General features: G+C 36.1%; 5 protein-coding genes across 6 annotated transcripts in view; 2 read left to right on the top strand and 3 right to left on the bottom strand.

The window, feature by feature from the left end:
• The window catches only part of plaat1l (phospholipase A and acyltransferase 1-like), a 125,487-nt gene that overhangs the window by 11,202 nt on the left and 89,301 nt on the right, over nucleotides 1-24,984 (bottom strand). The gene's annotated exons all lie outside the window — the stretch shown is intronic.
• Nucleotides 30-4,811, bottom strand: LOC132852351 (zinc finger protein 513). The gene is made up of 4 exons (XM_060879505.1): nucleotides 3,857-4,811; nucleotides 3,150-3,272; nucleotides 2,339-3,049; nucleotides 30-2,024 (listed from the first exon to the last, which is right to left on the bottom strand). Exons 1-4 carry the CDS (start codon nucleotides 3,894-3,896, stop codon nucleotides 1,261-1,263), a joined length of 1,638 nt encoding a protein of 545 aa, XP_060735488.1. The 5' UTR covers nucleotides 3,897-4,811; the 3' UTR covers nucleotides 30-1,260.
• fndc4b (fibronectin type III domain containing 4b) lies at nucleotides 5,625-12,127 on the bottom strand. Its single transcript, XM_060879149.1, has 7 exons — nucleotides 11,975-12,127; nucleotides 11,557-11,787; nucleotides 8,416-8,531; nucleotides 8,028-8,232; nucleotides 7,542-7,631; nucleotides 7,105-7,241; nucleotides 5,625-6,809 (listed from the first exon to the last, which is right to left on the bottom strand). Exons 2-7 carry the CDS (start codon nucleotides 11,627-11,629, stop codon nucleotides 6,774-6,776), a joined length of 657 nt encoding a protein of 218 aa, XP_060735132.1. The 5' UTR covers nucleotides 11,630-11,787; nucleotides 11,975-12,127; the 3' UTR covers nucleotides 5,625-6,773.
• Nucleotides 13,747-19,363, top strand: gckr (glucokinase (hexokinase 4) regulator). 2 transcript variants are annotated; one of them, XM_060879502.1, is made up of 19 exons: nucleotides 13,747-13,944; nucleotides 14,065-14,220; nucleotides 14,298-14,366; nucleotides 14,617-14,685; nucleotides 14,795-14,868; nucleotides 14,940-15,006; nucleotides 15,191-15,244; nucleotides 15,360-15,454; nucleotides 15,560-15,665; nucleotides 15,839-15,957; nucleotides 16,043-16,141; nucleotides 17,078-17,175; nucleotides 17,287-17,363; nucleotides 17,559-17,655; nucleotides 17,738-17,835; nucleotides 17,920-18,000; nucleotides 18,494-18,643; nucleotides 18,737-18,871; nucleotides 19,223-19,363. In XM_060879502.1, exons 1-19 carry the CDS (start codon nucleotides 13,924-13,926, stop codon nucleotides 19,340-19,342), a joined length of 1,785 nt encoding a protein of 594 aa, XP_060735485.1. In that variant the 5' UTR covers nucleotides 13,747-13,923; the 3' UTR covers nucleotides 19,343-19,363. The 2 variants fall into 2 exon arrangements, with proteins under 2 accessions (XP_060735485.1, XP_060735486.1); XM_060879503.1 differs by lacking the exon at nucleotides 15,191-15,244.
• On the top strand, nucleotides 20,091-24,926 carry si:ch73-340m8.2 (tyrosine-protein kinase SRK3). Its single transcript, XM_060879504.1, has 9 exons — nucleotides 20,091-20,377; nucleotides 21,963-22,084; nucleotides 22,178-22,344; nucleotides 22,440-22,599; nucleotides 22,749-22,901; nucleotides 22,987-23,042; nucleotides 23,170-23,323; nucleotides 23,417-23,545; nucleotides 23,651-24,926. Exons 1-9 carry the CDS (start codon nucleotides 20,091-20,093, stop codon nucleotides 23,842-23,844), a joined length of 1,422 nt encoding a protein of 473 aa, XP_060735487.1. The 3' UTR covers nucleotides 23,845-24,926.

The following is a 24,984-nucleotide window of genomic DNA, read 5'->3' as shown; positions in this document are numbered from 1 at the left end:
CAGTGTAAGGAAATATCAGACATGTAAAAAAAAATCTAAACTCTTGTTTTATTGTTAAGCCAAAGGTCATTTGACAAATCCCCACATCAATAAAGCAACGAAACCACAAAATATACATTAATATACATAAATAATCATTTTTGACAATATATAGCAAACATCACGTCAATAATTATGCATAAAATATGTTGACTTAGTCCCTGATTTCATTGAAAGACTAATGGTCTTAGCCATATAATAACATTTATAAACGTTGTGCTTTTTCTGTACAAAATATATTTTACTATTTAAAAAAAATAGATTGTACAAAAAGCATAGAGCAACAACCATTAGGATACCTACAATCAGAGCAATGTTCTGTCTGTGACTGTATCAATAAAAGGATAATAGCAAATGTGGTCTCTTTCCTTTTTTCCTCATAAGGTCTTCCCTAAACAAAGCATAATAAAAGTAAAAGAAAATTACAACTGAATCCGTTTACATGAGTTTAAAAGTTCATGAAATATGACATTTCACAGTAGGAATCACACAACACAATTAGAAAAATCTATGAAAGTCACTTACAAAAAGTCACTCTCTCTCCCACACACACGCGCGCGCACACACACACACATCAGTGCAGCATTGGTGCAGGGGCAGTTGACAATCATTTTACAGTAAACTCCAGAAAACTCACCTACACTCATCCTACATAATTTAGCAGCAACCAGAGGTTTTCAGTGTAATCAAATCCAAAACACAAATTTAAAAGAAAAAATAGCATTAACCTTGAAAAGGATAACTCATTGGCTTTATTGCAACATTCTTTCACTCCGTAAATCACAGAAGATTTATAAGAATAGAAGTATTATAAAAACTTTAGCCTTTCAGTCAGCTTAATCAGACCAACTTTACAGTAACAGATGTATAACCACATTTGTCCAGTTCTCTGTATAAATTTAAAAGTCTGATGCTTTTCAAACCAGACATGAATAGTTTGTACTACAGATAAAATAAAACTTTTATTCTAAAGTCAACTTCCATGCATGCTTGCAGTGATACTTCTGCATCTCTGTTGAATTTGTTCATGCTGATAAACTGCTTTAATAATGGCTAATGTCATTATAATTATCTGCATTTAAAGAGGAACAAACTGTGAATTAGGGGTTACACATAAAATGTGACACTTGCCATATGCACCTTGCACCTTTGCAATATTAAAACAGTAAGGCAACATCTGCTAGGTTTTATGAGCATGAGAAGAAAGCCCCATAAAACACGCTACATCTCGCCTTCCTCTTCTTCGTCTTCCTTCTCTGGCAATGGCATCTTCATCCACCCATCAGGGGAGTGGCCGTGCTTTTTTTGGTGCCGTTTATAGTTGTCCCAGTGGCCTGTAGTGTAAGCACACTCTGGGCACTTAAACGGTTTCTCGCCAGTGTGGCGTAACATGTGGCGCTTTAGGTTCATGCTCTGGTTACAGCTGTAGCTGCACACGGAACACTGGAAGGGCTTGGCACCAGAGTGGATGCGCTCGTGTCGCTTAAGGTTAGCCAGGTTTCCGCAAGCATAATCGCACAGGTGGCACTTGTAAGGCTTCTCACCTGTGTGCACACGGTGGTGGCGTTTCAAGTTGTCGAAGTGGGCTGAGGCGTAGTTACACTGCGGACATTTGTAAGGCTTTTCCCCACTGTGAGTCTTCATGTGCCGCACCAGGTGGTTGGGGTACTGTGTGATGAAGGGGCATGAAGTGCATGAGAAAAGTTTGTCTCCTTTCTCTGGGCTAGATGGAGAGCTCTTATCTAGCATGTCAAGAGTGCACTTGCTGCAGATGTGCATGGCCTCTCCTTCCTCATCTTCCAGGGCCAAGCCACACACACGACATGTGAAGGGGAAAAGCAGCTCAGCCATGGGCTCTGACTCCTGGCCTAGAGCCTCAGCCTCCAACAGACTCGGGGGCTGGCGATCAGCATGCAGGCCTCCAATACTTTGCAGGAAGTCTGAATCAGCACTAATGTGCAGACTCAGATCAGACCCAACACTCTCTGCAAAAGACACACAAAAAAAGCAGGTTTTTTTTTTGGTGACACACAGACAGAATAAACCTCTTCCTCCATGTGGGGAAGTTCGGTTTAAGGAACTTGGATTGTTCTTACTTCCCTTTACACTTTAAATGCATACTGTTTAAATGCATGCTGTGCAATATGTGGTTCCTCTTGGGCTAACAAAACTGAAAGAAACTTTCAAACAAGTAACATGCAATTACTCTTGAGGAGAAAATGCAGAACCAACTACAATAGTTTAATTGCAAATCATTTATTTTTATCTATTCACTTACATAGTCTGAACATACATATACCTTCCACCACGGCTGTGGATGCATCTGTCTTATGTACCATCATATGTCGTTTCAGGGTGTGGCTGCTACTTGCACGGTATTCACACTGGCTACACTTGTTGGGCTTCTCCTGAGTGTGCATGCGCCGATGCCTCTTTAGGTTGCCTAGGGAGTTACAGGCGAATGTACAATAGTCACATTTGTATGGCTTCTCCCCAGTGTGTGTGCGCACATGTCTCTGTAAGTTAACCAGCTGAGCTGAAGCGTATGTGCAGTGCTGGCACTGGTATGGCTTCTCGCCATTGTGTGTTTTCATGTGCCGCTTCAAGTGGTTGGAGTAGCGCGAGGTAAAGCTGCACAGTTTGCATGAGTAAATTTTGTAGGAGTTAGGGCCAGACTTCGCTGTGTGTCCTTTCTGCTGGGAGCCCTGTGCAGACCCAGCTTCCTTTCCCTGTTCATGTTTCTTTTCTGCTTCCTTCGCTTCACCACCACACTGAAGGCAGTAAAGCCCTGCTACGTCTAATGCTCCACTAAGGGGATCACCAAGAAGCTGGCCACACTGCCGGCACGAGAGGTACGGGGCAAAGGCTGAGTCTCCGCCCATATCCTCCCGCTCACTCTCAGTGTCTCTGGGGTCCTCAAAGTCACTTTCCATGCTGAGGCGGTTGTAACTGGAGCAGTCCTCATCACTGAAGGCGTATGCTGGAATTCCCATGTCAGCAGTTACTGAATCTGTAAAGAAACCCCAGAACATGAGTTTCATGAGCCTTTTAAAAAATAATTGATCAGAATAAAATATATTAAAATGCTGTGACACTTAAAAATTACTAACCAGAGTCTCTCTCGAATCCTATGATCTTGTAATCATTCTCTCCAAAATCCTGTTCAAGGAGGAAATCACTCTCCAGTACCAAACCCTCTGGATTCCCAATGCCAACAGCATCTTCAGGACCCACTGAGAGAACAATAACAGATTACCAAGAAGGTTACATTAATGAAAATGTTTACTCTAAAATGTTTACTCACAAAAGTTGTATCAGCCTATTCAGTTTAATTGCTTTCATTAAAACAAATGTAGAAACTAAAACACTGGCTATAACGGAAAGGATTTTTAACAGCATACTGAGAAGTCGGGGCTGACAGAGGAAAAGGGAGTATGAAACTGAGGAAGGAACCATAGAAAGGACACAGATAAAGACAGGGAGGAGTAGAGATGTCTGCTCATGAGATTTTGAAAGGAAATGAAGCTAGGAAAGAATGACAACGGAAGAAGAAATCCAGCAGAAAAGATTACAAGCTAACACTGCGGCTGAAAAAAAATGGGACAATATGACGAACTTTATACGACTTCTCTTTTTATATACATAAAACAGCAGATTCTGCATTTGTGAATAAAAGCATGACAAAGTATAATTCAAAAAGACATGCTGTGTGTGTGTGTGTGTGTTTGTGTGTATGCGATCACACTTTTGCCAGAACATTATCCTGCTGATAAACACATCAATCTTAGCAACACAACACACAAAACGTAATACTTACATTTAACAGGTTGTGGATTTGATTGTTTTCTTCTGGGCATTTTCTAGCAGTCTCTGAGGATTTTTCTGGTCGACTCTCAATCAGCTCATCACTCTTCCTACACTGTCATCTTCCTCTTCCAGATCCACACAAAGCCAAGACAAGCCGTGTGATCAGCTCGCTCATCTTTCCTTCGCAACTTCACCGAGTGACTTTTAGTGACTCGTCTTCATCACCAACAGATCACAGTTAAACGCACCATACTGGGGTTTGAAGCGGATTAACAGAAAACGACCTACAGGATCTTTGCCTGTAGTTTTTTAAAAGGCCACCTAACAAAACCAAACGCAGTTTTTAACTTGGGTTTTCTCATGAGCTAAAATGCTGACAGTTCTATGTGTCACTGACGATAAGCAAGGACACACGTCTGCACATCTAGATTATTTAGCCTTTCTATTCAACAGATGACTAGTGTCAGCTACCATAACACCAACAATAAATAAATAAATAAATATATAAATAAAAGAAACAACTGAATGGACCACGTCAAGACACTTACATTTGTAGGGAGAAAACTTTTGACCAGCCGTTCAAAATGTGTCCAACAACCACAACAAGGCTCCAGAATAACAAAAATGTATTTCTCAACATCACTCCATGAGACAGTGAAGTGCTAATTTAGTAAACTAGCTAGCATACTAGAAAGAGCTAACTAAATAGCCTGTAGCCTAACTTGTTAGCTACCACAGTAGCATTAGCTCAGCCGTTAAATAACGTTAGAAAAGCCGAGTTGATAAAATGTAGTATTTAAAATGCCAAAAAAAAGTACAAGACAGTCGGTGTTAGTGATCCAGACTAGTGTCTTGCAATCCGGTGTGGAAAATGGGACCGTTAGATTATTGCTTTACAAGCAGTTAGCTTAGCTATCCACAGCACTATTTAGAAATAGTTCATGTTAACAACAATGCATTGCAAGCGTTTCTACTACAGGAAGTGATTCGATGTTTGCGCATGCGTCAACATAGTTACGGCTACTCAGGCGCCCCCTAGCGGACATGTATATAACAATTATCAACAATATCAATATCATAACATATTATACAGACTACAATGAAAAAAAAAATCCCACTATAGTTGTAACACTTTATCTAATTTTTGTATTTAAATGTAACTGTGGACAATTTTATCATTTCCATTTTTGAGTGTCAGATTATATAAATGTAATTTTGATGTATATTTTAATATATTTGGTATTGTTTTCTGTAGGATTTGCTCTTCCCAAGAACAAGATGATGCTCAAATATCAATATTTCTTAATTTTATAATCCCACTTGTGTACTGTTATAATCTAAATAATGCCCTGTGCTTATCTGCAGACTCCTATTGAACATCTATACATACAGTATATAGTATAGAATAGAATAGAACAGGGCATAGAGGCCTTTATTATCGCCACATATACATTACAGCACAGTGGAATTCTTTTTTTCACATACCCCAACTGAGGAGGTTGGGGTCAGAGTGCAGGGGCAGCTATGATACAGCACCCCTGGAGCAGAGAGGGTTGAGGGCCTTGCCCAGCAGTGGCCAGCTTGGCTGGGCTGGGCCTTGAACCCCAATCCTCTGATCAACAACCCAGAGCCTTAACCAGTTGAGCCACAACTGCCCCGATGTCTGATTTATAAAGTATAAAATTATACTCTACTCTACTATATGAAAAATAAAATGAGTGTAGTGTGAGGATTTTATAAGTGATTGTATATGCAAATGAATGACCAGTACGAAACAATAGGACGTCTGTATTTTATTCAGTATAGCCAAACAAGCAAGCAGAGTTCAGAGTTAGTAGGTTTATTTGCATGTAATCCAAATGTCACACATTTGCAGTTCTAACAGCTTCTATGTAGATATAAAAAGAAAGTGTGGTAAATTGCAACAAAATTTATGGCAACAGCTGATAAACTTATGTTTTATAAAGCAGTTTTTTATAGGGAAAATGAATGGAACCTGACTTCTGACGTGATTCTACTATATTCCTCTATCAATATAATTCTCAAAATGCCACATATCATATTATTTTATAACTGACAAATCATATACAGTCAAAACAATATCTCTAATGTGCTGTCTACATGTATATTTAACTCATTGTATTAACCATTATATTATATGCAACTTTCCAGTTCATTATAAATGGTGTGATATAATGTAGGTCTAACACACCTAGAAGAAACGGAAATAAAATTTTTCACTGCAGCTAAACATTTAGGTGTGGGCTTTCTAGATTTATTTCTAGTCCAGAATTTCTTCAAGAACTTCAAGGTTATCTACAAGAATGAGATCAAGTTGTGTCTGTAAAGCTGGTGATTGCAGTAGCAGCTGATTTATAAATGTGTCATACTTCAAGTAGTAGTCGACACTATGTAAGAAAAATTCCTTTTAAGTACTGAAATGAAATAAAATTGTATCATATTTTATGTCATATTTAGGATGCTATGGAAATAAGTTAATTTTTTGTGGTATTAAGGTTAACAAACTATTGTCTGTAGGTTTCATACTTTCAGATGCATAGTGGTTAGGTAGCAGAAGTAAAGACATTTTATATTTGTTCATTATGAACAGATTTCAGTATCTGATATTAATATAAGACATACCACTGATTATGTTATGCCGAGGTCACTGATTTAGATAAACTTTGTTAATAATAATGCAATTTAGTCCCATCTTTGATTAAACAATCTCTATCTGATCTTTAATTTGTATCAATCATCTTCTATTGCTATGCCCCTACATTTACATTGTCTACCAGTTATTTCATACTGTAACGTAGTACAGAAATACAACGTAATACACAAAGCTGAATTTTATTACTATTGAATGATGAGTTAGAGGATCCCTCTAGGTGCCGATCAACCAGTTTTCTGCATTGATGTGCTGGTCAGACCTTAATGATGCTAACTGCTGATGGCGTCCTCTGAAAATGTGAAAAACAAAAAGACAAGCTCATTTGTACAGAAAACACACAAATTATAGGAAAAGAAATCAAACCAAAATACTATGCTACCAATATAATTAAAAATGTAAGTTAAATGCGGTATGCTTTTATATATGATTTATTTTTATGATGTTAATTCCTTTATTTGTACAAATGATGCATATGATATAACTGTGATTGACAATCTAAAAGTAACTGTTTTTGAATCTATGAGTCAGTCCATACCCTGCAGTGATTAAATTATAGCCATCTGTGTCAGCAGTATTGGGCTCACCTTGTTCCCTAGAAGCCCTCCATTATGGTAATCAGGAGTACTGTGCACAGAGAGGGGTTTGGTCTTCTCCTTACTGTGGTTGTTTGAGTCATTGTCTTTGATGATCTCGTACTGCCTACAGAAGAGTGCAATCACCGCTGCACCAGGACAAATGCATACAATTAGAAAGTGGATAAGATCCCTTTGTCCTCAAGCACTGGAATCTGGCCAAAAGAGCTAAATTTAACACAAAGCATGTGCTCTAAATGTGCTCTTAATCCCAGCATGCCAAATAAATTTCATTCTGAAAAAAATACACTGAAAAATACACTGCATTACTAAAATGAAAGTAAACAAATTAATTATATAATCATATATTATATACAATAAGTTATGGATAGTGTACACTGTACTTTATTTATTGTGTCTTTTTAATTTTGTTCTTTTTGAACAGTCACCTGCCCACATTAGGAGCACAGTCGTAACGATTAACATCTCGCCGGTCTGAAGGTGCCTGGAAATGTCAAGACCTTCTACTGAGGGGTCACCTTGACACACACACCGACACACACACCGACACACACACCGACACACACACACGCACACACACACACACACGGAGAGAACGTAACTTAAAGTTAACTGTCAGTCATCTGTCAACTGTCAAGACATCTAAAGCTAATCAGTCTTTTTATTTTATAAAATGTAATTCATTTAAAATGTTATTCATTTAAAAATCAATTATATTTAGGTCAAAATTACCTATTTGCAATCTCTCTAATATACTTTGACATTTCATATTTTTTGATAAATTAAGCCAAACATTTTAATGTTGAAAAACTAAATCTAAAATCTTAAAGGACATGCACATTTAGATATACAATTTTGCTCTTTGTGTTAGAGTTTGTGTGGTGGAATGGTTAAACCAAAATGTCTCAGAGTACCTTGAGCTACCATGTTAGACTGGAAATGGTCTGATTTTTCAAGGGTTCGAAAATGAACCCTCTTGCTGGTTTGGCTCTCCCCATGCAGTCCGATAGACTGCACCTGAATAATATAGTCTGTGTTCTCATCTAAGTCCCATAGCACACAAGCACGACTGGTGGTGTTAATTTCCCTGATGAACCGCTGCATGAGACCATCCTGTCTCTATAAGAAAAAGCATACAGGATCATGTACAAAAACACAAAGCTTATTTGAACATAGACTAAATAGCATGTTTATTGGAGAGGAGTGGCTGCATAGTTAATGAAGCTATAAATTGTACTGTTTTCTCAACTAATATGATGGATTCCTTTAGGGCTATACATCATTTTAATAACTTTGTAGCACCTGCTGGGAGATGGCGTAGCCAATTACAGCCTCCCCTTCCGGGACATTCCAGGATACAGTGGCTGAGTTTGCTCTCAGGTGAGTGACAGAGACATTGACAGGAGCAGCAGGCCGGTCTGTGTACAGTCAAAAATGCAAATCATTTAGCAAGATTTGTATTCCACTGCACATCATTCTCATCAAAATGCAAAAGATAGAAATTCATTACAGTAAAATTCATACAATAATTTGGATGCAATTGTAATAAATACACACAATATTTTGTAGCTTATCTGATGTATTTATATATTTTGCTGTACTATACTATAGCACTAAACTATAACGTTTAAATACATACTAAAAATATGATATGATCAACCATAATATTACATATTTGGATGACAACAAATAAAATCCTGAAGCTTAACTTATATAATATAAAATAGTATACAAAATGCACATAAAACTACCTGCATTTCAACTAAAACCACACTAGACTAGACTTGTCTTGTAGGCTGCATTGTGAACATAAGCATGATTAAATACTGATGCAATGTTTGTTATAAAGAAAGCAAGCCAATTTTCCCAGGACACTTAAGTCCAGACCATAAGTGCTAGCATTATTAAATAGAACAAACTATGTTCAAGTGGCAAGTGTAACTGTGTAAATACATCATTGAGACAATCTGGTAGAGCATCATTTATACTATGTATAAGTTGGTCTGAATAAATTTTGTGCTGCAGTTGGCTGTGTAATATCCAGGTTAGCACTCACACTGTGGTGGAGTGGGTGGCAGTGGGCACCCTGACAGCTCAAGAATAGAAGCTCTTCTTGAGCCTTGAGATTATGGAACATCTTACAATTTTTATAAAGGGATGGCCCACGACACACATTAAAAATCTAATTAAAAACATATTTACATATTTAGGCATTTAAGGGTCTGTAGTATCTTCATTATTGAAGTTGAATAATTTATTTAATTTATGAACACAATCTATCTGTTCAAAGTATTAGGCTCATTATTTTAATGTGTACAGTGATAGGTTAGATATTTATTGAATATTTCTGAACCTTCATCACACAGTACATAATACAAATAATAAAACATAATATTAAACTTACATAAAATAAATTGTCTTTAGATTCATATTGACATCATTCATAGGCCTACATGTATGGCAGTCATTCACTGACTGGAATGAACAATATATTATAAAACTGTGGGACTGGGTTTGCTAAGGTTGGGGTGGAGTGGTGGAGTGACAGAACTCCACCTCAACCTCAATGAACACCTCTGGGATGAATTGAAATGCTGACTCCTTACCCAACATCAGTGTCTGAACTCAGATTTGATCTTGTGGATACTTCTTATTGTGAAGCTTATTATAACAGCAAAGTAAATCAGGTCTGGTGTTTCTGTGCTTGTTCTCCCACCTCCCAAAAACATGTCAGTTGGTGGATTGACTACTCTAAATTGCCCTTAGACTTGAATCAGTGTATGAATCAGTCTATGGATATGGGTGTGTGAGCTATAGACTGCTGTCAGATACAGTGTGTATTAATGTCCAGTGCTCTTCTGATAGTCACTGTGAACCTGACCAGGACAAAGCATTTACTGAAGATGAATGAATGAATATGTATGAGTTTCTGTAGTTTGTTGCAATTCTCTTCTGAGCTATTATGCTAATGTATTCTGACTCATCCTTGTCTATAGTTGGAAGGATCAGAGGCAAGTCAACAAAACCTGCTAAAATTCATCATCAATATTATCAGTGAACTTGGCTCATCAATATAAACTACATAACATTTGAATTACTACCAACTAAAGGATTCATGTGGCTGCATGTGGGCTGAGGTTTGTGTATATACAGTGCTGTGTTTGTATATAAAGTTTTTTTTTTATTCAGTAAAAATGTGAAAGGTGAATGTGGTGAAATTGAACAGAACAATTAGTTACATCTGATTAACTGCCAGCTTTATAGTGGCGTTATGGCTTTACACAGCAAAAAAATAGAAGCATGAATAATTTTTATGTTATGCTCTAAAATAATTTAATTGCTGGAAGTCAGTACTAGAATGGTTCAATGAATTCCATGAATTCTGAAAAGAAATTAGGATAAGAGCTCTAAGGCTAATTGATTATGAGTTACTGCTTAAATATTATGAATAGGTCAAGACTTAAACAGAGACCAGAAAATCAATCTCATTTTTCATACAGCAACAATGTACTTGGTGACATAATGCATGTACCTTCGATACAGCTGAATCATACAGGAGCATCTGAGCCAAAAAATACACTGCAAGTTAAAGTAAAATATCGAAGGCAGCTTTTTTTCAATTAATTTTATTATTCTAGTGGTCTGGTGCATTTAATATGAAACGTTAAATAAAAGGCTCAATTAAATACTAATAGTTTGAATAAAAAAATGAACAGATGCTTGTAAATGAGTGAGCTGACACATTTTGAACCATACAGACTGACAAGGAGCTACATGCTATGGGAAAAAAAAAACTGTACAATAGTTATAATTTTATATGTTACACCTTGTAACAAACAACCAGGTAAACCCTTGATAAAAAGGTTAACATACTGAGAAATTATTTTCACAAAATAATACGACGTGTTAAGAAGTGTGGATATTGTGTATCTACTGTAACATTGAAAGATTTGCATCACAGGTTAGCATGCTCCCAGCACACAATAAAGCTGAAATATTGTGAATGGTTAGAGGGATCACTCCAGCCTTCTGCTATATCAGTTCCGGTCACTTAAGGTTATTACTAAATGATATAATGTTTATCCACAGGCTTAATATTTAACACATCAAAATCATACATCATGCCCTCCTTTTGCCACTTACTGTAGTTCTCATTGACTTGATCTACAACAGGCCCTCCTAAGTTCCACCAGATCTTTATTAAATCTAAGAGGGCAAACACAATTTCTCTAATGTGTGCTTGTGCTGGCTTTTCAATTCAATCCGCTGACCCAATAAACACATGAACCGCAAGCACTGCATTTGGAGCAAGATCCGTTGCTTATAAATCTGTCATGGAGGACCAGCTCGTATCGTAAGACTGACATGGTGGTGGTGGTGGTGGTGATGATGATGATGTTGATGATGAAGAGATCTCACTGGTGATATGCTCTGTTCACTTACTTGCATCGCTAAGGCAGATGTAGCAGCAGAACAGGAGCAGGAGAGAACTGAGAGCAGGGATAAGAACACTCATATCTTCCTTGAAGTTGGCCAAAATTTTAAAATCCCATCAACTTGTCTGCACTCACAGTCACATTAAAGTGATCCGCAAACTTCACAGTCAGATTTAACGCGCACTTAAGTCGCCACCATTTTCGTCCCCAGCTTCGCCTTCAGCATGCAATCTGTAGGCTGTAAAAGCGATTTTTTTACACTCTAATATCTAATAGCAGTGTAATATATTAATTACGCCGTAACCGTTAAAGTGAACAGATTATAGCACTGTCTTCACGGAAAGCGATGCGCTAAAACTCGTAATTACGCGGACACGTGCCATTTGCGGTATACCTCAGTAAATAGCAAATATGTCAAATCTCACCAGTTCATCGAACTCATACCGTAGATGTCTGGTAAAAGAAACATACACGTATATCCAGAAATGTACAAATGCGACCAGTGCATAGATCGCTCATGTTTGCGTCCTCACTTTGTCGCTACGCTTTAAGAATGCCAATAAATCTGCGATGCTGCGACACAAGCGCATGACCTACAGGTGGTGGGCTGTCTATGCGCTCGCGCCTTCTGAATAGTGATAACCTCAGAGAATCACTGATTCGACTCTTTCAGACCAATTCGTTTTATTAAACGAATTGAATATGATTCGGTGCTTTGTATCTGGAAATGGGATGCAGCTTATAATTTCATTCTTACAATAATCCATAAATCAAAGTTTAAAGAACAAGATAAAAAAACCCATTTGCATGATAACAGACTGCCAGCCAACATTTAGCCACGTTTTGGCGTTTAAATTGCAACTTGGCATAAAGCAATATAGCTTTATCTTGGACAGATGTACATGTCATCCTGGATGAAATGTTTCGAGTCGTTCAGCTATCAATAGTAGCAAGATGCCAGCCCAAAGCTACAAAATCTGGATTGGTTGGTTGACCAATTGATACCAGAGACAGACTTACCATCTCTCTCTCTCTCTCTCTCTCTCTCTCTCTATCTCTCTCTCTCTCTCTCTCTCTCTCACACACACACACACACACACACACACACACACACACACACACACACACAAAAGAGACCTCTCTTCTTCTCACCATCTGAGATATTAAGATATGATAAGCTTGATACAGAATTAAAATGCAGCAAGAAACGCAGAAGAAGTAAATCCATTACATTTAAATATAAGTTAAATATTAATCTTTAATTTTTGTATTATCTTTGTATAATATACATTTTTCTATTTTTGTATGTTGTATGTTTCTTATTATCTGTAAAGCTGCTTTGAGACAATGTCCATTGTTAAAAGTGCTATACAAATAAAATAATAAATAATAATAAAAAATTTAATTGAAGAAAAGAAGAAGAAAAAGAACAATACAAATAATTACTTTATTTTTATTACTTTACATAACTTTTGGTCTACTTTTATCTGTTTATGTTAAAAAAAAAGTATTTAACAAAAGGTTTCCTTTTCTGATGAACAGCTCTATCTTCGTACTGGAGCAAATCGTTAGAATAAGTGAACGTCTGTCTGGATTCTGATGCTAAATGGAGATATAAAAATATAAAACTGTATTTGCCTATTTGTTTAACTACTTACATTTTCATCTTGGACAATGTTCATAACTGAGAACTTGCTAATGATGCTAATTTTGAATGCTTTATTTGTCGATGCAAAAACTGCATTTGTGTTCAAAAGAACTGAAAGAACTGAACAGCAGAAAAGAACTGAAAAGCTAATCTATAATTTTCTTTATAATTGGGGTCTAAAGACAGCAGTTTGTTGTTATAAACCACTGTCATAATCCTGAACTATTGATTAAACAATGCAACAATTCTGCAGTGGACTGCTTTATTGCCTATGAGCAAAATTATTGCTGGTCAATGCAGGCAGCTGCAAGCAGGTCAGTGTTTTTTGCGCTACAGCATCCCACTAGGCTAATATATTGGTATTGTATACAGTTCAAATGTATAGAAATTGCATGCATTTGACCTTGGCATTAAAGAGCCTATGAGGCTCATGGTTCGACCATTTAATTTTTATTTTTCATAAATATAAGGTAGTTACTACCTGTTTTGTCTAGCAAGCTACAGTCTAACAGCTAACAGTGTTCTGTAAAGAAAGACTTTTACAGCCAGTATCAAAGTCCAGTTACATGAGCCTTGGTTTCACCTTCTACCTAGTGTGAGTTACAGTGATTTACACTGGGCTCTGAATGCATAACCCTAACATGCAAAAACCTCATTCAAAAGGACTTTCTTAAAAAACAGAATATGATATAAAAATCCAGAGGACTTAAGTTCGATTGCAAGATAATGGATATGCAAAACTGGCAGGTAAGTGGATAGAATATATCTGTGATAGTAAGTAGATCATCTTTGTCACTGTATTTTTAATTAGATATATTTATTTTATAATGCTTTAGATGTTATAGAATTTTTGTCTTTCCCCATTAGCAATCCTGTTATGAGCCCTACTTACCAATCACAGAGAAATCAAATCCAATTACCAGAGACATTGATAGAGCAAATCCCAAAGAAATAGTACAAATGCTGCAAAAATGTGATGCAGAAATCTTTGAAAGAACATCATATGGAAATCATATGTATCAGGTTTGTGTTAAAACTGTTCTAAGAGTTATAGGTGTATTGTATGTAATAATAATGTAAAAAACCTGTCAATGTTATAGACACTGAACAGCTTATCTGTGGTTCAGACAATAGTGGATGTGTCTAAGAGGGTTGAAGTGATTCTCAAGGTATGTAGATCATAAATTAAAAAAACTGTGTAAACAGACAATGTGATGTATTTTATATTAGAAATGTTTTAAATATTCTAATACACACTCTCTTTAAATCAGATTCTTTTTAAATCAGTAGGGTATTATTTGAGTTTTCCTGCCTGTCATCTTGAATCAGTCTAGCCATTCTTCTTTAAATGTATATATATATATATATATATATATATATATATATATATATATATATATATATAGTTTATTACAATAGGATCCAGAAGACAGTCTCATAATCCTGAGTGGCTGCGGGACTTCAGGTCGTGTTGCATTTCTGTTGGCGGTAACTATTTACCAAATAATTTTCCATTATTACTGAAATTCACTTTACATGAAATTTCACTGCTGATTACTGTTAAGATGTTTATTTTCTCTCATTTGTTGGGCATTAGACATCCCTTAATAGATTGCTTGCTTCTCAAAATCACAAGCAAATCTATTCATACATCATTGCAGGAGGTGACAAGTGAGTAAACACTGGCAGATTAATTAATATACTAATTGACACTTAGTATTTTAGCTGTTGTTTTTTTTAAGAGCCCTGCTGACATCACAGGAAACTCCAGAAGATGATCCTTTGCTAGGAGCTCTCTCATTAGACAAGGTGAATACTAGAGGAAATATTAAAGCAAAAAGGAAGTATTTACTTCTTCCTCATACCATCCTCATGCCATTCTACAATGACAAAGCATAAAATCAAAACACTGAACAAGGAAATGATACATTAGTATGTAATACTACTGTACCTGAACAAACAACTTTTAGCCCTTTTTTGTTTTCATGAACAGGCATGTGTAGGAAAGAAGCACGTCCTCTTCATTGGGATATCATGTGGTTTGTCTGTATGAACAATTTACTAGTTTCATTCGTTTGTTTAGTGTACTTGAACTGCTCAGTCCTAGCTCATGGTTATCATGCTTTAATGACTTTAATGATGTGAACATTTTTATTCTGAAGGCACCATTTGTTGCTGGCCAACTTGACTTTTGTCTGAGGAATCTGGAGATCTTTACTCCAGTGCTGATTGGATTTAATCCTATTGACATGGCAAGGTACCGAATACAAAATCTAACACACACAATCTAAATGTTTTGAGTTTGACTAATAAATTTAGAAGGAGCTAAGTTCAAGTCTTAATTTGGTCATTATGCTGATAGGACTGAACCCATAAAGAACTGTTCATTTCACTTCAAGGAGGTTGCAGAGAGAATGAATGAAATGCAGACACACCAAAAGGCCTACGTGCTCAATCCTGCAGTAGGGGTATAAACATTTTTACCTGACAAAAATGTGTCCTATCTTTAAAAGACATTAAAATGTCAGTGTACGGCTTTTGCCTAATTAGTAATCTTGACAATTACGCTGGTATATAAATGTTTTGTGTTTTACGGACACTTGTGCATACAAATACTTGCTGTATTTTGGAATCTATAAAGCCAGAAGCGATCAGTGGCTCTTCAAGAATGAAAGGAGGAAGTGCCACAAAAATAATCCTGGAAACTATCCTTTTGGCAGGCCACCAAGCTGCATACAATAATGAAGCAGTAACTCTCAAGTATGTCTTTGAAGAGAGTTTTCCTTTTGTGAATATATCCTAGTTTTCCTTTTATGTATTAAAACTAATACGTTGCTTTTATCAGTGGTATACTGCACTCACTCAACATGTTTGAGAAAGTTCATCAAATCACTTACTCACAGACTACAGAACTAGCAGCTCTGGTTCAAAAGGCAGCTATAAGGTAGGCTGTTGTTTAAGCTCATCATTTTGAAATATTTATTCACATAAATTGCTGGAGAAGTTCAGCTTTCAGGTTAACAAAGTTAATTTAATCATCTATACATTGATTAAATTGGTTAATTGGTTAATTTTTTCATCTATACATTATATACACTTAGCTTAATGGAAGCCCGCATTCCTCCAATCAGCCGATCAACTGAAAGAAGCATATTGTATAAGATCATGTGGATACAGCTTAAGATATTCAGTTAATGTTCAGAGCTATCAAATATCAGACTGGGGAAAAAGTATGATCTCTGTGATTTGGCATCAATGTTGGTACCAGATGGGCAGAGTATTTCAGAAACTGACGACCTCGTGGAATTTTTACAAATGACAGTCTCTACAGTTAACATAAGATAAGGCAAAAAAACAAAACAAAAAAAACAACACAAAGTAATCAACAGAGTAAGAGAGTAAGATACAGTACAGTAGGTCAGAGGAAAATGGCCAGAGCTGCCAGTAAGGATATATAACTCATATATTTACTTTTTTATTGAGCTTGTGTTTTGACCTGTAGACCCTCCACAAACAGGAAGTCTTGTGTTTTTTTCCACCTCTCTGGGTAAACTCAGACATTACTGTGTAACAACCATGCAGTGGTTAAAGTCACAGAGATAACACTTACCCCATTCTCCTGTATCTACATGATTTGATGCATTGTGCTGCTGCCAGATGATTGGTGGATAACATGATTGTATAGGTGTATAGATGAAGTGAATGGTGAGTGAAGATCACTTTTGAGAGTGCATTAGAGAATATATAGTTAAGACCATTATTTATGTTGTTATTTTCACCCTATTTCTGTGCAAATATTGCAATGGGCCAGAATAAACAAGACTTCTCAAATCCGATTGGATAATATAAAGCAAGGATAATATATGATTTGTGAAAACAGCCTCAGAAGAAAAGGACATGTGTATTATCTTGGATGGCAGACTCTTGGCATTATCGGGATTATTGATGCTAGTGAATGCATTCCAACATTTGGAGCAGGTATCACTAATGACAATTTAGAAATACATTCTAACGTGTGATAAATATTCAGGCTATTGTAATATTCATGATATTAACTCAACCAAAGCTGCATTTTGAATTTTTTTCCAGGCTTTGAAGATATCAGAGGCTTTGTTAGCAATGGCTTCAGTGAAATGAACAACAAAGAGGGAGATCTGTCATCTCTAGTGGGTGAAAGGCTTTGCATTCAACTTGAATAATAAATAGTAGCATCTATGAAACAGAGTGCCTGTATCTGTGTCCTGTGCCTTTGTTTCTTTGCTTTCTCTATTTTTCTCTATGTCTGTATCTCTGTCTCTCTATCACTGACTTTCTTTCTCGGGTTTCCACGCATTATTATCCATGTCCTACGGGATGTCTAGGGACCACATTTCATTATCGGCCATAAGGATTTTATAGACAGCATTTTACCTAATCTGAGTGAGAGTGACACAGTGATATTTCTCTATACTGAGAATGGTAAGTAGCACAACAACAACCCCTAAACACTGTAGTTTTAGCACTGTTACCTTCTACTACTGATTTTGAAATGGTTTCATAGTTGACCTGAATGAGGTTTCAGCACTGGCCAAGATTGTGAGACAATACACATCTAACCTTCATGCAATTACCCATGAGCATGAAGGACTCAGTGATCCTGTGAGTAAAATGAGTCATGGTGTCTTTTTATGAAAATATCATAGTGATCTTTATCAGTATTATGTTAAAATATCTACCTTTCAGGAACAAATGAAGAGCCTCTTTATGACAGTGCTTACATTTAATTGGCCCTCATCATTGTATATGCACCAACCTGACTTAATGGTAAGTTATGGCAGATATAGAAATATATAGAACTATACACTCACCAGTCAGTTTAATTAGAACCATCCATGAAATTCCAATCAGCCAATCATATGGCAGCAACACAATGCTGAACACTATGCAGATACATGTAATGAGCTCCAGTTAATTTCCATATCAAACAGATACAAAACATTTGCAGTTCTGTGGGTAATGCCTTGCTAATGAGAAAAGTCAGAGGAGAACGGCGAGGTTGGTTCAAGCTGACAGGAAGGCTATGGTAACTGTTTGGATCCATGTTGATAAGAAAATCATCTCAGAATGCACAACATGTTAATCATATAGTAAACAGCAGTAGGTAGAAATGCCTTGCTATTGAGATAAGGCATAGGAAACTATCCAATCTAGTTTTTGTGTGGTGTTCCTAATAAAGTGTCCAGTGAGTTTTGTTACTGTATACTGTATAAGCAGTAAGTGGTATATACTGAATCGTGCTATTTTATTTCTGACACAGAAACAGTACTGGGAGCTTTCCACTAAATGGTGCCTCAATGCGATTAGCACAGGGGCCCATGTCCTAATTGGAAAAACTTACATGAATTACATGATAGACCTCAGAGTAACTAACAGCAAACTCTACAGAAGAGCCATTCACATATTACAGGTAATTTATTTTTTAATAAAGTTAATTAATTTACAGGCTTCAGATTTAAAGTATGAATTCAATACATAATTTATTCAATGTCTTCACGTTTAGAGGTTCACAGGCAGCACCCTGTCACAGTGTGAGACAGCTCTGCTAAGAGTTCTCTATGATGTAGAAGAGCTGAGTGATGAGATGAGCTCCACTGATGTCACACAACACACAGTTGTGGCTAATGAAAAGGGCAATGTAAGAACGTGCATGTGTGTGTGTGTGTGTGTGTGTGTGTGTGTGTGTGTGTGTGTGTGTGTGTGTGTGTGTGTGTGTGTGTGTGTTATGACGTATTTGGAGCATATTAATACATGTACCTGTTATTATTATTATTATTATTATTATTATTATTATTATTTATTATTATTATCATTATTATTATTATTATTATTATTATTATTATTATTATTATTATTAAAATACATATTAATAACTAAAACTAAAACTGAAGATATTATACAGTATATACTGTGATATATTCAGATATGGTGATATTTATATGTATATTCAAATTACTGTCTTTTCTATATTGTGAATTTGTTCTTATAGGTTGTTCCCATTGCACTGGTGATGCTACAGTCTAGACGCACCATCGCTGAGGCCAAGTCCTACTTAAATGCTTATTCTGTTATTCGGGATGCAGTGGCTGCTTGCCAGAGGTTACTTTAAAAGAGGAGCACTTAAAAGTGCCGCAACCTGCTTCTCGATTCCCAAATGGTTCCTAAAAGAATTTACTCGTATTTTGACTTTGTTAATTACATTTATGTTATTTGTAGAAATTAAAATTGAGTTCAATGCTGAAAAAAGAAAATTATATCCATCAAACCCCACCCTTATTGACTTATTATTACATTCCATATACAGTAAGAGAAATTCCATCCTTGTTTCTTTTGATTGTTTCTTTTCCCTTAATGTATGAAACATGTGGCAGCAATCAGCAATCCTTTTACCATTTGTTTTCTAATATTGATTTTTCTGTACTCCATAGACAATCTCTCTGCCTCTTTACACAAAATATGTTGGTTGAATCTAACATTGTGACCTTGACTATAAAAATCAATTACAAAGAAAAACGTCCACACAAAAAAAGTATGTTTACTGCAAAATAACAAAGAATAGTGCATTATGGAATAATGATGACATTTGACTTATCATGATCTGCATGTTCTATAATTAATTGATTAATTTAAAAAGAATTAAATAGATTTGTCAATGTGATATCTTTACACCTGCAACAGGTTAAAAAAAGCAGAGATGTCATTGGGGGAATTTTAGACATATGTGGTCATAAAGGTTACGTTCCTTTTCTAAACAAACTGGTTTTGCTGCTAGAAACATGCTGTGTTAAAATATCTGGCATCTTTCAGTCGGCTGTTTACAGCAGCAGCGATGGTATCTTCAGACAGAGTAGGTAAAGATGGGCAACATTGCCTGCTCCTGTGAGCGGTCTTGTTGTTTGGCGTGTTCAGAGAGAAGGAAGGAAGAGACAGTTATTCAAAGACAAGTGTACCAATCTATCGCCGATTTTCCATTTAATGCCCTGAGTGATCGGACGCTCAAAAAAGGTGATATCTTGGAAGTAATAGAGGAAAGGGAACACTGGGTGTATGCAAGGATACGCTCAGCAAATAATGGATTTTCTGAAGAACAGATCTATGTACCAACAGATTTTCTCAAACCAGTGAATAGTCTGGAGGCACAGCCGTGAGTATTTCAATTCAATTCAATTCAATTCAAGTTTATTTGTATAGCGCTTTTTACAATGGACATTGTCACAAAGCAGCTTTACAGAACATAAACATAAAACAAAAGATAAACATAAGGAGAAGTATAAAGAATTAATATAATAAAAATTCAAGATATATACAGTTCACAGTGTGTATGTATGTATGTATGTGTGTATGTGTATTTGTCCCCAATGAGCAAGTCTGAGGGCTCAGGCAACAGTGGCAAGGAAAAACTCCCTTAGATTGGTAAAGGAAGAAACCTTGAGAGGAACCAGACTCAAGGGGAACCCATCCTCATATGGGTGACACTAGATGGTGTGGTTACAATATACAAGTATCATAGAGTCCAACTGGAGCCGGTAGATCTGTAGATGTCTCAGGGTTCTCACAGAGTCAGCCTTGTCTCAGTGGAGGTCCAGAAATTTCAACGCATGGAAGACGATCTTAGCATGGGTGTCTCAGCATGGGTAGAAAAAGAGAAGAGAGGAGCAGTGCATAGGGATTAACATATCTGCTGTTCATAAGAATGTGCAAGTCTAGTGTGATAGTGCACAATATTTATGGGGTGTATTATGTGTACGCCTGACTAAAGAGATGAGTTTTCAATCTACATTTAAACTGTGAAAGTGTGTCTGAGCCCCGAACACTATCAGGAAGTCTATTCCAAAGTTTGGGAGCTAAATAAGAGAACGCTCTTCCGCCTTTAGTAGACTTAGATATTCTGGGGACTACCAGGAGTCCTGAGTTTTGTGATCTCAGAGAGCGTGAAGGAATGTAACGTGTTAGAAGACTAGTTAGATACATGGGAGCTAAACCATTAAGAGCCTTGTACGTAAGTAGCAGCAGTTTGTAATCAATTCTGAACTTAACAGGTAGCCAGTGTAGAGATGATAAAATTGGGGTTATATGGTCATACTTTCTTGTCCTAGTGAGAACTCTGGCAGCTGCATTTTGGACTAACTGTAGCCTATTTATTAAAGATGCAGGACAACCACCTAGTAATGCATTACAATAGTCCAGTCTAGAGGTCATGAAAGTGTGAACTAGCTTCTCAGCATCAGATACAGACAGGATGTTTCTCAGCTTGGCAATATTTCTAATAAAGACAAGTTACTGTCTAATATAACACCCAGAGTATTTACACTGACTTGAGTGAAAAAAAAACATTGCCATAAATTACATAATGCATAATATTAGTACATTTATTCTCCATAATACAATTTATTGGTAAATATTGGTAAAAGAACAAATATTGGTATATCAGCTGTATTTCAAAAGTTGTAATTGTACATTGTAAAATGTATATCTTCAGTACTCTTGCTAAATTGATTCAGATTGCAACAGGCACTAATACATTCCTTGTACTGACTCATGTTACAGCAATAGATAGTGCTGTTTACTTGGTAGTTAGGTATGAAACCTGTAAGGTATAAATGACTCTCAAAGCAAAATGTAAGGCATATAGCCACTGATCTGGTTTTTCAAGTTTTATTGCTGTCCTTCACTTCTGTGAGTGTTGTGCTGATAATGTAACTGGGACCAAACTATAATTTTACTTATAGATGGTATTTTGAAAACATCATAAGGCGTACTGAGGCCAAAAGATGTCTGCTGAGACCAGAAAACAGTGATGGTGCATTTCTTGTGTGGCGAAGTAGAGAGAATAATAACTTCTACCTTTCAGGTAATCTTTTCAGTGTCTATAATCTATAATTAGAATACATTTCAACTTAATGTAAAACAAAACAAAAAAGCACACTATTTTTGTCATTTTCAGTAAAGTATGAAGGCGTTGCAAGGCATTACAGAATTAAGGAAAGAGAATCTGGCAAATGGTTTTACCTGGTAAAGCAGAAAGAGTTTCAGACCCTTTCTGAGTTAGTGGCATCATATTCTGAAGATCAGGATGGACTTTGTACACGCCTTAACCTCCCTTGTGTTATGGTATGTATTCTTATAATATAATTAGTTGTTTTTTTCACGTTTATTAGAGTAAATATCTTGCCATGTGCTCCCTGTACATGATGTCTTACTTTCAGCTGGATAAGCCATCCCTTCCCAGCCTGTCATTTGAGTACCAATGGGAAATCAAACGAAGCACTCTGACCAAAGTGAAGAAGCTTGGCAGTGGTCAATTTGGAGAAGTATGGCACGGGGTGTGGAACAATATGATAGACGTTGCTATTAAAGAGTTTCGAGGTACATTTGGGGAAAAATGTTATCAGAGCTATGTTATTGTTTTGGGTTTCATTCAGAAAATATGTGTTTGTGATATATCTATTTTACACCTGAAGTACTTCTTAATCATATGTCAAGTGTCAAATACCACAATATTTTGCACCTTACAGTCATCAGCCCAGATATTCAGACAGAGATAAAAATCATGAAGGCGCTTCAGCATAAGAATCTGCTCAGACTGTATGCTGTGTGCACTGCTGATGAGCCCTTCTGCATTATCACAGAGCTCATAAAAAATGGAAGCTTGAAGAAATACCTCATTGGTAAGTGCAATGCCGTAATGCTGTTCATTTCAGTTAAACTCAAACTCAAGATATGCATAAATATCGTTAATATCTGTTGTTTTAGGCCACAAAGATTTGAGAGATATTGATTTTTCACTTATGATGGACTTTGCAGTGCAGGTATATTGATTTAGTTTATAAATGTATTCAAGATATACAGTATAATGTTTACAGTGTTTTTAAGACAAAAAAAAGTTGCTTTAAGGCAAACTATTACTTCCTTTTCCACTCATACTCATGTATCAAGATTACAGAAGGGATGATATACTTGGAGAGTAAGAACATAGTTCACAGAGACTTGAGAGCTGATAACATTCTGCTAACTGAAATGATGTCCTGCAAGATAGCAGATTTTGGACTAGCTCAGTTTACTTTCGCACAAGATCAGCAATTATCTTCAGGTGAGCAGTATGACTATCAAAACCATTATATTTAATCATTACAAATCAAAAATCAGAAAAAGCACTAATGAAAATTCATTTTCTAAATGTTAGTTAAAGTCCCAGTAAAATGGATGGCACCTGAGATCTTCACTGGAAAAGAATACACAAAAAAGTGTGATATCTGGTCTTTTGGGGTCCTCTTGACTGAAATTGTCACATATGGAAATGATCCATACCCTGGTAAACAGAAATTATTTGAATTACTACATATTAAGTATATCATTATCATTAAGAACTATTCATTAAGATATTGTTATTCTTCTGAACCTTTATTCCTGAATTTAGACCTTGACAAAGCAGCATGTATTCAGGCCATTCAGAGGGGATACAGGATGAAACGAACAGCAGACTGCCCTGAAACACTGTATGATATCATGTTACTGTGCTGGAATCACAACCCGGATGAAAGGCCCACATTCATGGACCTTCAGGAAAGGTTATTGAAGCTGATTCCTGAATCCTCTTTAGATATTAACTGAGATATTTTGGACACTGGAAGCAACTACTGACTCAAACACATACAGTAAACTACCACTATATCCATGCTGCTGCATTGTAAATCCTGTTGTGATGTTTTGTATTTATACAGAAAGTCATTTTGATCCTTCTGCATTGTCTTTAAGACAAAAAAACCCTATTGTTTAGCATTTCACATATTTTGGCTGTGATCACATTGAAAAAGCTGGAAATTGAGGCTACATGTCTGATTTAGTCATCACTGCACCAACAATAAGACCTAAACGTCTTTAATGAGCATGTAGCCTTGAATTTTAGAAAGTCATTTTTATCTACTGTATGTACACTTTTCATCTTTAAACTGTTAAATGATATCTGTTCCTGATGAAACAGGATAGATGCAGGTTAGCCTCAACTCTTGCTCCAATCTAAAAAAAGAAAAAACTTACTGCATAGATTCTAAGTACTATTTTGGCTGTTGAACTCAACTGAAGACATGCCACATATCTATCCTTATTAACATATAACAAATAACCAAGAATGTTAAATAAACAATAAAGCAATATATAAGGATTCCATGTATCTACAGTCACTTATTAGGTATAAAATATTTATTTTGGTGTAAGGTTTGCAACAAAGTTCAATTTCTTTTTCCATTTTTGAATTTTTATTAAACCTGCATTATAGCAACAACATTCTGCAATTACTGGTTGAGATATTTTATGTATCATGCATTAAAATAGGCTTAAAGGTGTACAATGTACAATACCAAGCCAACCATAAAGCAGCATCAGAAAATCTGATCCACAAATAAAACACAAATCATTAAATAACACACATTAATTACACCTTTTTCCTTTGTAGTCAAATTCCTTCATTAGTTATCACTGTCTTACTGTCATTACTGTGTAACAATTAACAATAATAACAACCATATTGTTTTATACGTGTGTATTTTCCATAAAATTGCATTTTACACACAAATACTAAAGTGAATATATTCAAGTAAAACTTTAAACATTTGAAGGATTTCGAATGTCCTGGAAAATGTGACAGAACAATTTAACAGTAAAGTGTGCACAATAAAGAAGTCTATGAAATGTAATGTATTTTTGTATTCTATTCTATTTTGTATTCCATTCTATTTTGTATTCTATGTATAA

This window comes from Tachysurus vachellii, chromosome 10 (genome assembly GCF_030014155.1).
Source record: "Tachysurus vachellii isolate PV-2020 chromosome 10, HZAU_Pvac_v1, whole genome shotgun sequence".
NCBI classification, from domain to species: Eukaryota; Metazoa; Chordata; class Actinopteri; order Siluriformes; family Bagridae; genus Tachysurus; species Tachysurus vachellii.
This window is presented reverse-complemented; position numbering and strand designations above follow the sequence as displayed.

Coding starts and splice junctions, on each gene's coding strand:
- LOC132852351 (XM_060879505.1), bottom strand. CDS start 3,896: ATGCCCAGAAGAAAACAATCAAATCCACAACCTGTTAAAT. Junction 3,050..3,149: donor AGGATTCGAGAGAGACTCTG/GTTAGTAATTTT, acceptor GTTTCTTTACAG/ATTCAGTAACTGCTGACATG. Junction 2,025..2,338: donor ATCCACAGCCGTGGTGGAAG/GTATATGTATGT, acceptor TGTCTTTTGCAG/AGAGTGTTGGGTCTGATCTG.
- fndc4b (XM_060879149.1), bottom strand. CDS start 11,629: ATGAGTGTTCTTATCCCTGCTCTCAGTTCTCTCCTGCTCCTGTTCTGC. Junction 8,233..8,415: donor GCTACGCCATCTCCCAGCAG/GTGCTACAAAGT, acceptor TTTTTCTTATAG/AGACAGGATGGTCTCATGCA. Junction 7,242..7,541: donor TGTGCTCCTAATGTGGGCAG/GTGACTGTTCAA, acceptor GTCCTGGTGCAG/CGGTGATTGCACTCTTCTGT.
- gckr (XM_060879502.1), top strand. CDS start 13,924: ATGGATATGCAAAACTGGCAG. Junction 15,007..15,190: donor GAGCTCTCTCATTAGACAAG/GTGAATACTAGA, acceptor TTTCATGAACAG/GCATGTGTAGGAAAGAAGCA. Junction 15,455..15,559: donor AATCCTATTGACATGGCAAG/GTACCGAATACA, acceptor TTATGCTGATAG/GACTGAACCCATAAAGAACT.
- si:ch73-340m8.2 (XM_060879504.1), top strand. CDS start 20,091: ATGGGCAACATTGCCTGCTCCTGTGAGCGGTCTTGTTGTTTGGCGTGT. Junction 22,085..22,177: donor TAATAACTTCTACCTTTCAG/GTAATCTTTTCA, acceptor TGTCATTTTCAG/TAAAGTATGAAGGCGTTGCA. Junction 23,324..23,416: donor AGATCAGCAATTATCTTCAG/GTGAGCAGTATG, acceptor TCTAAATGTTAG/TTAAAGTCCCAGTAAAATGG.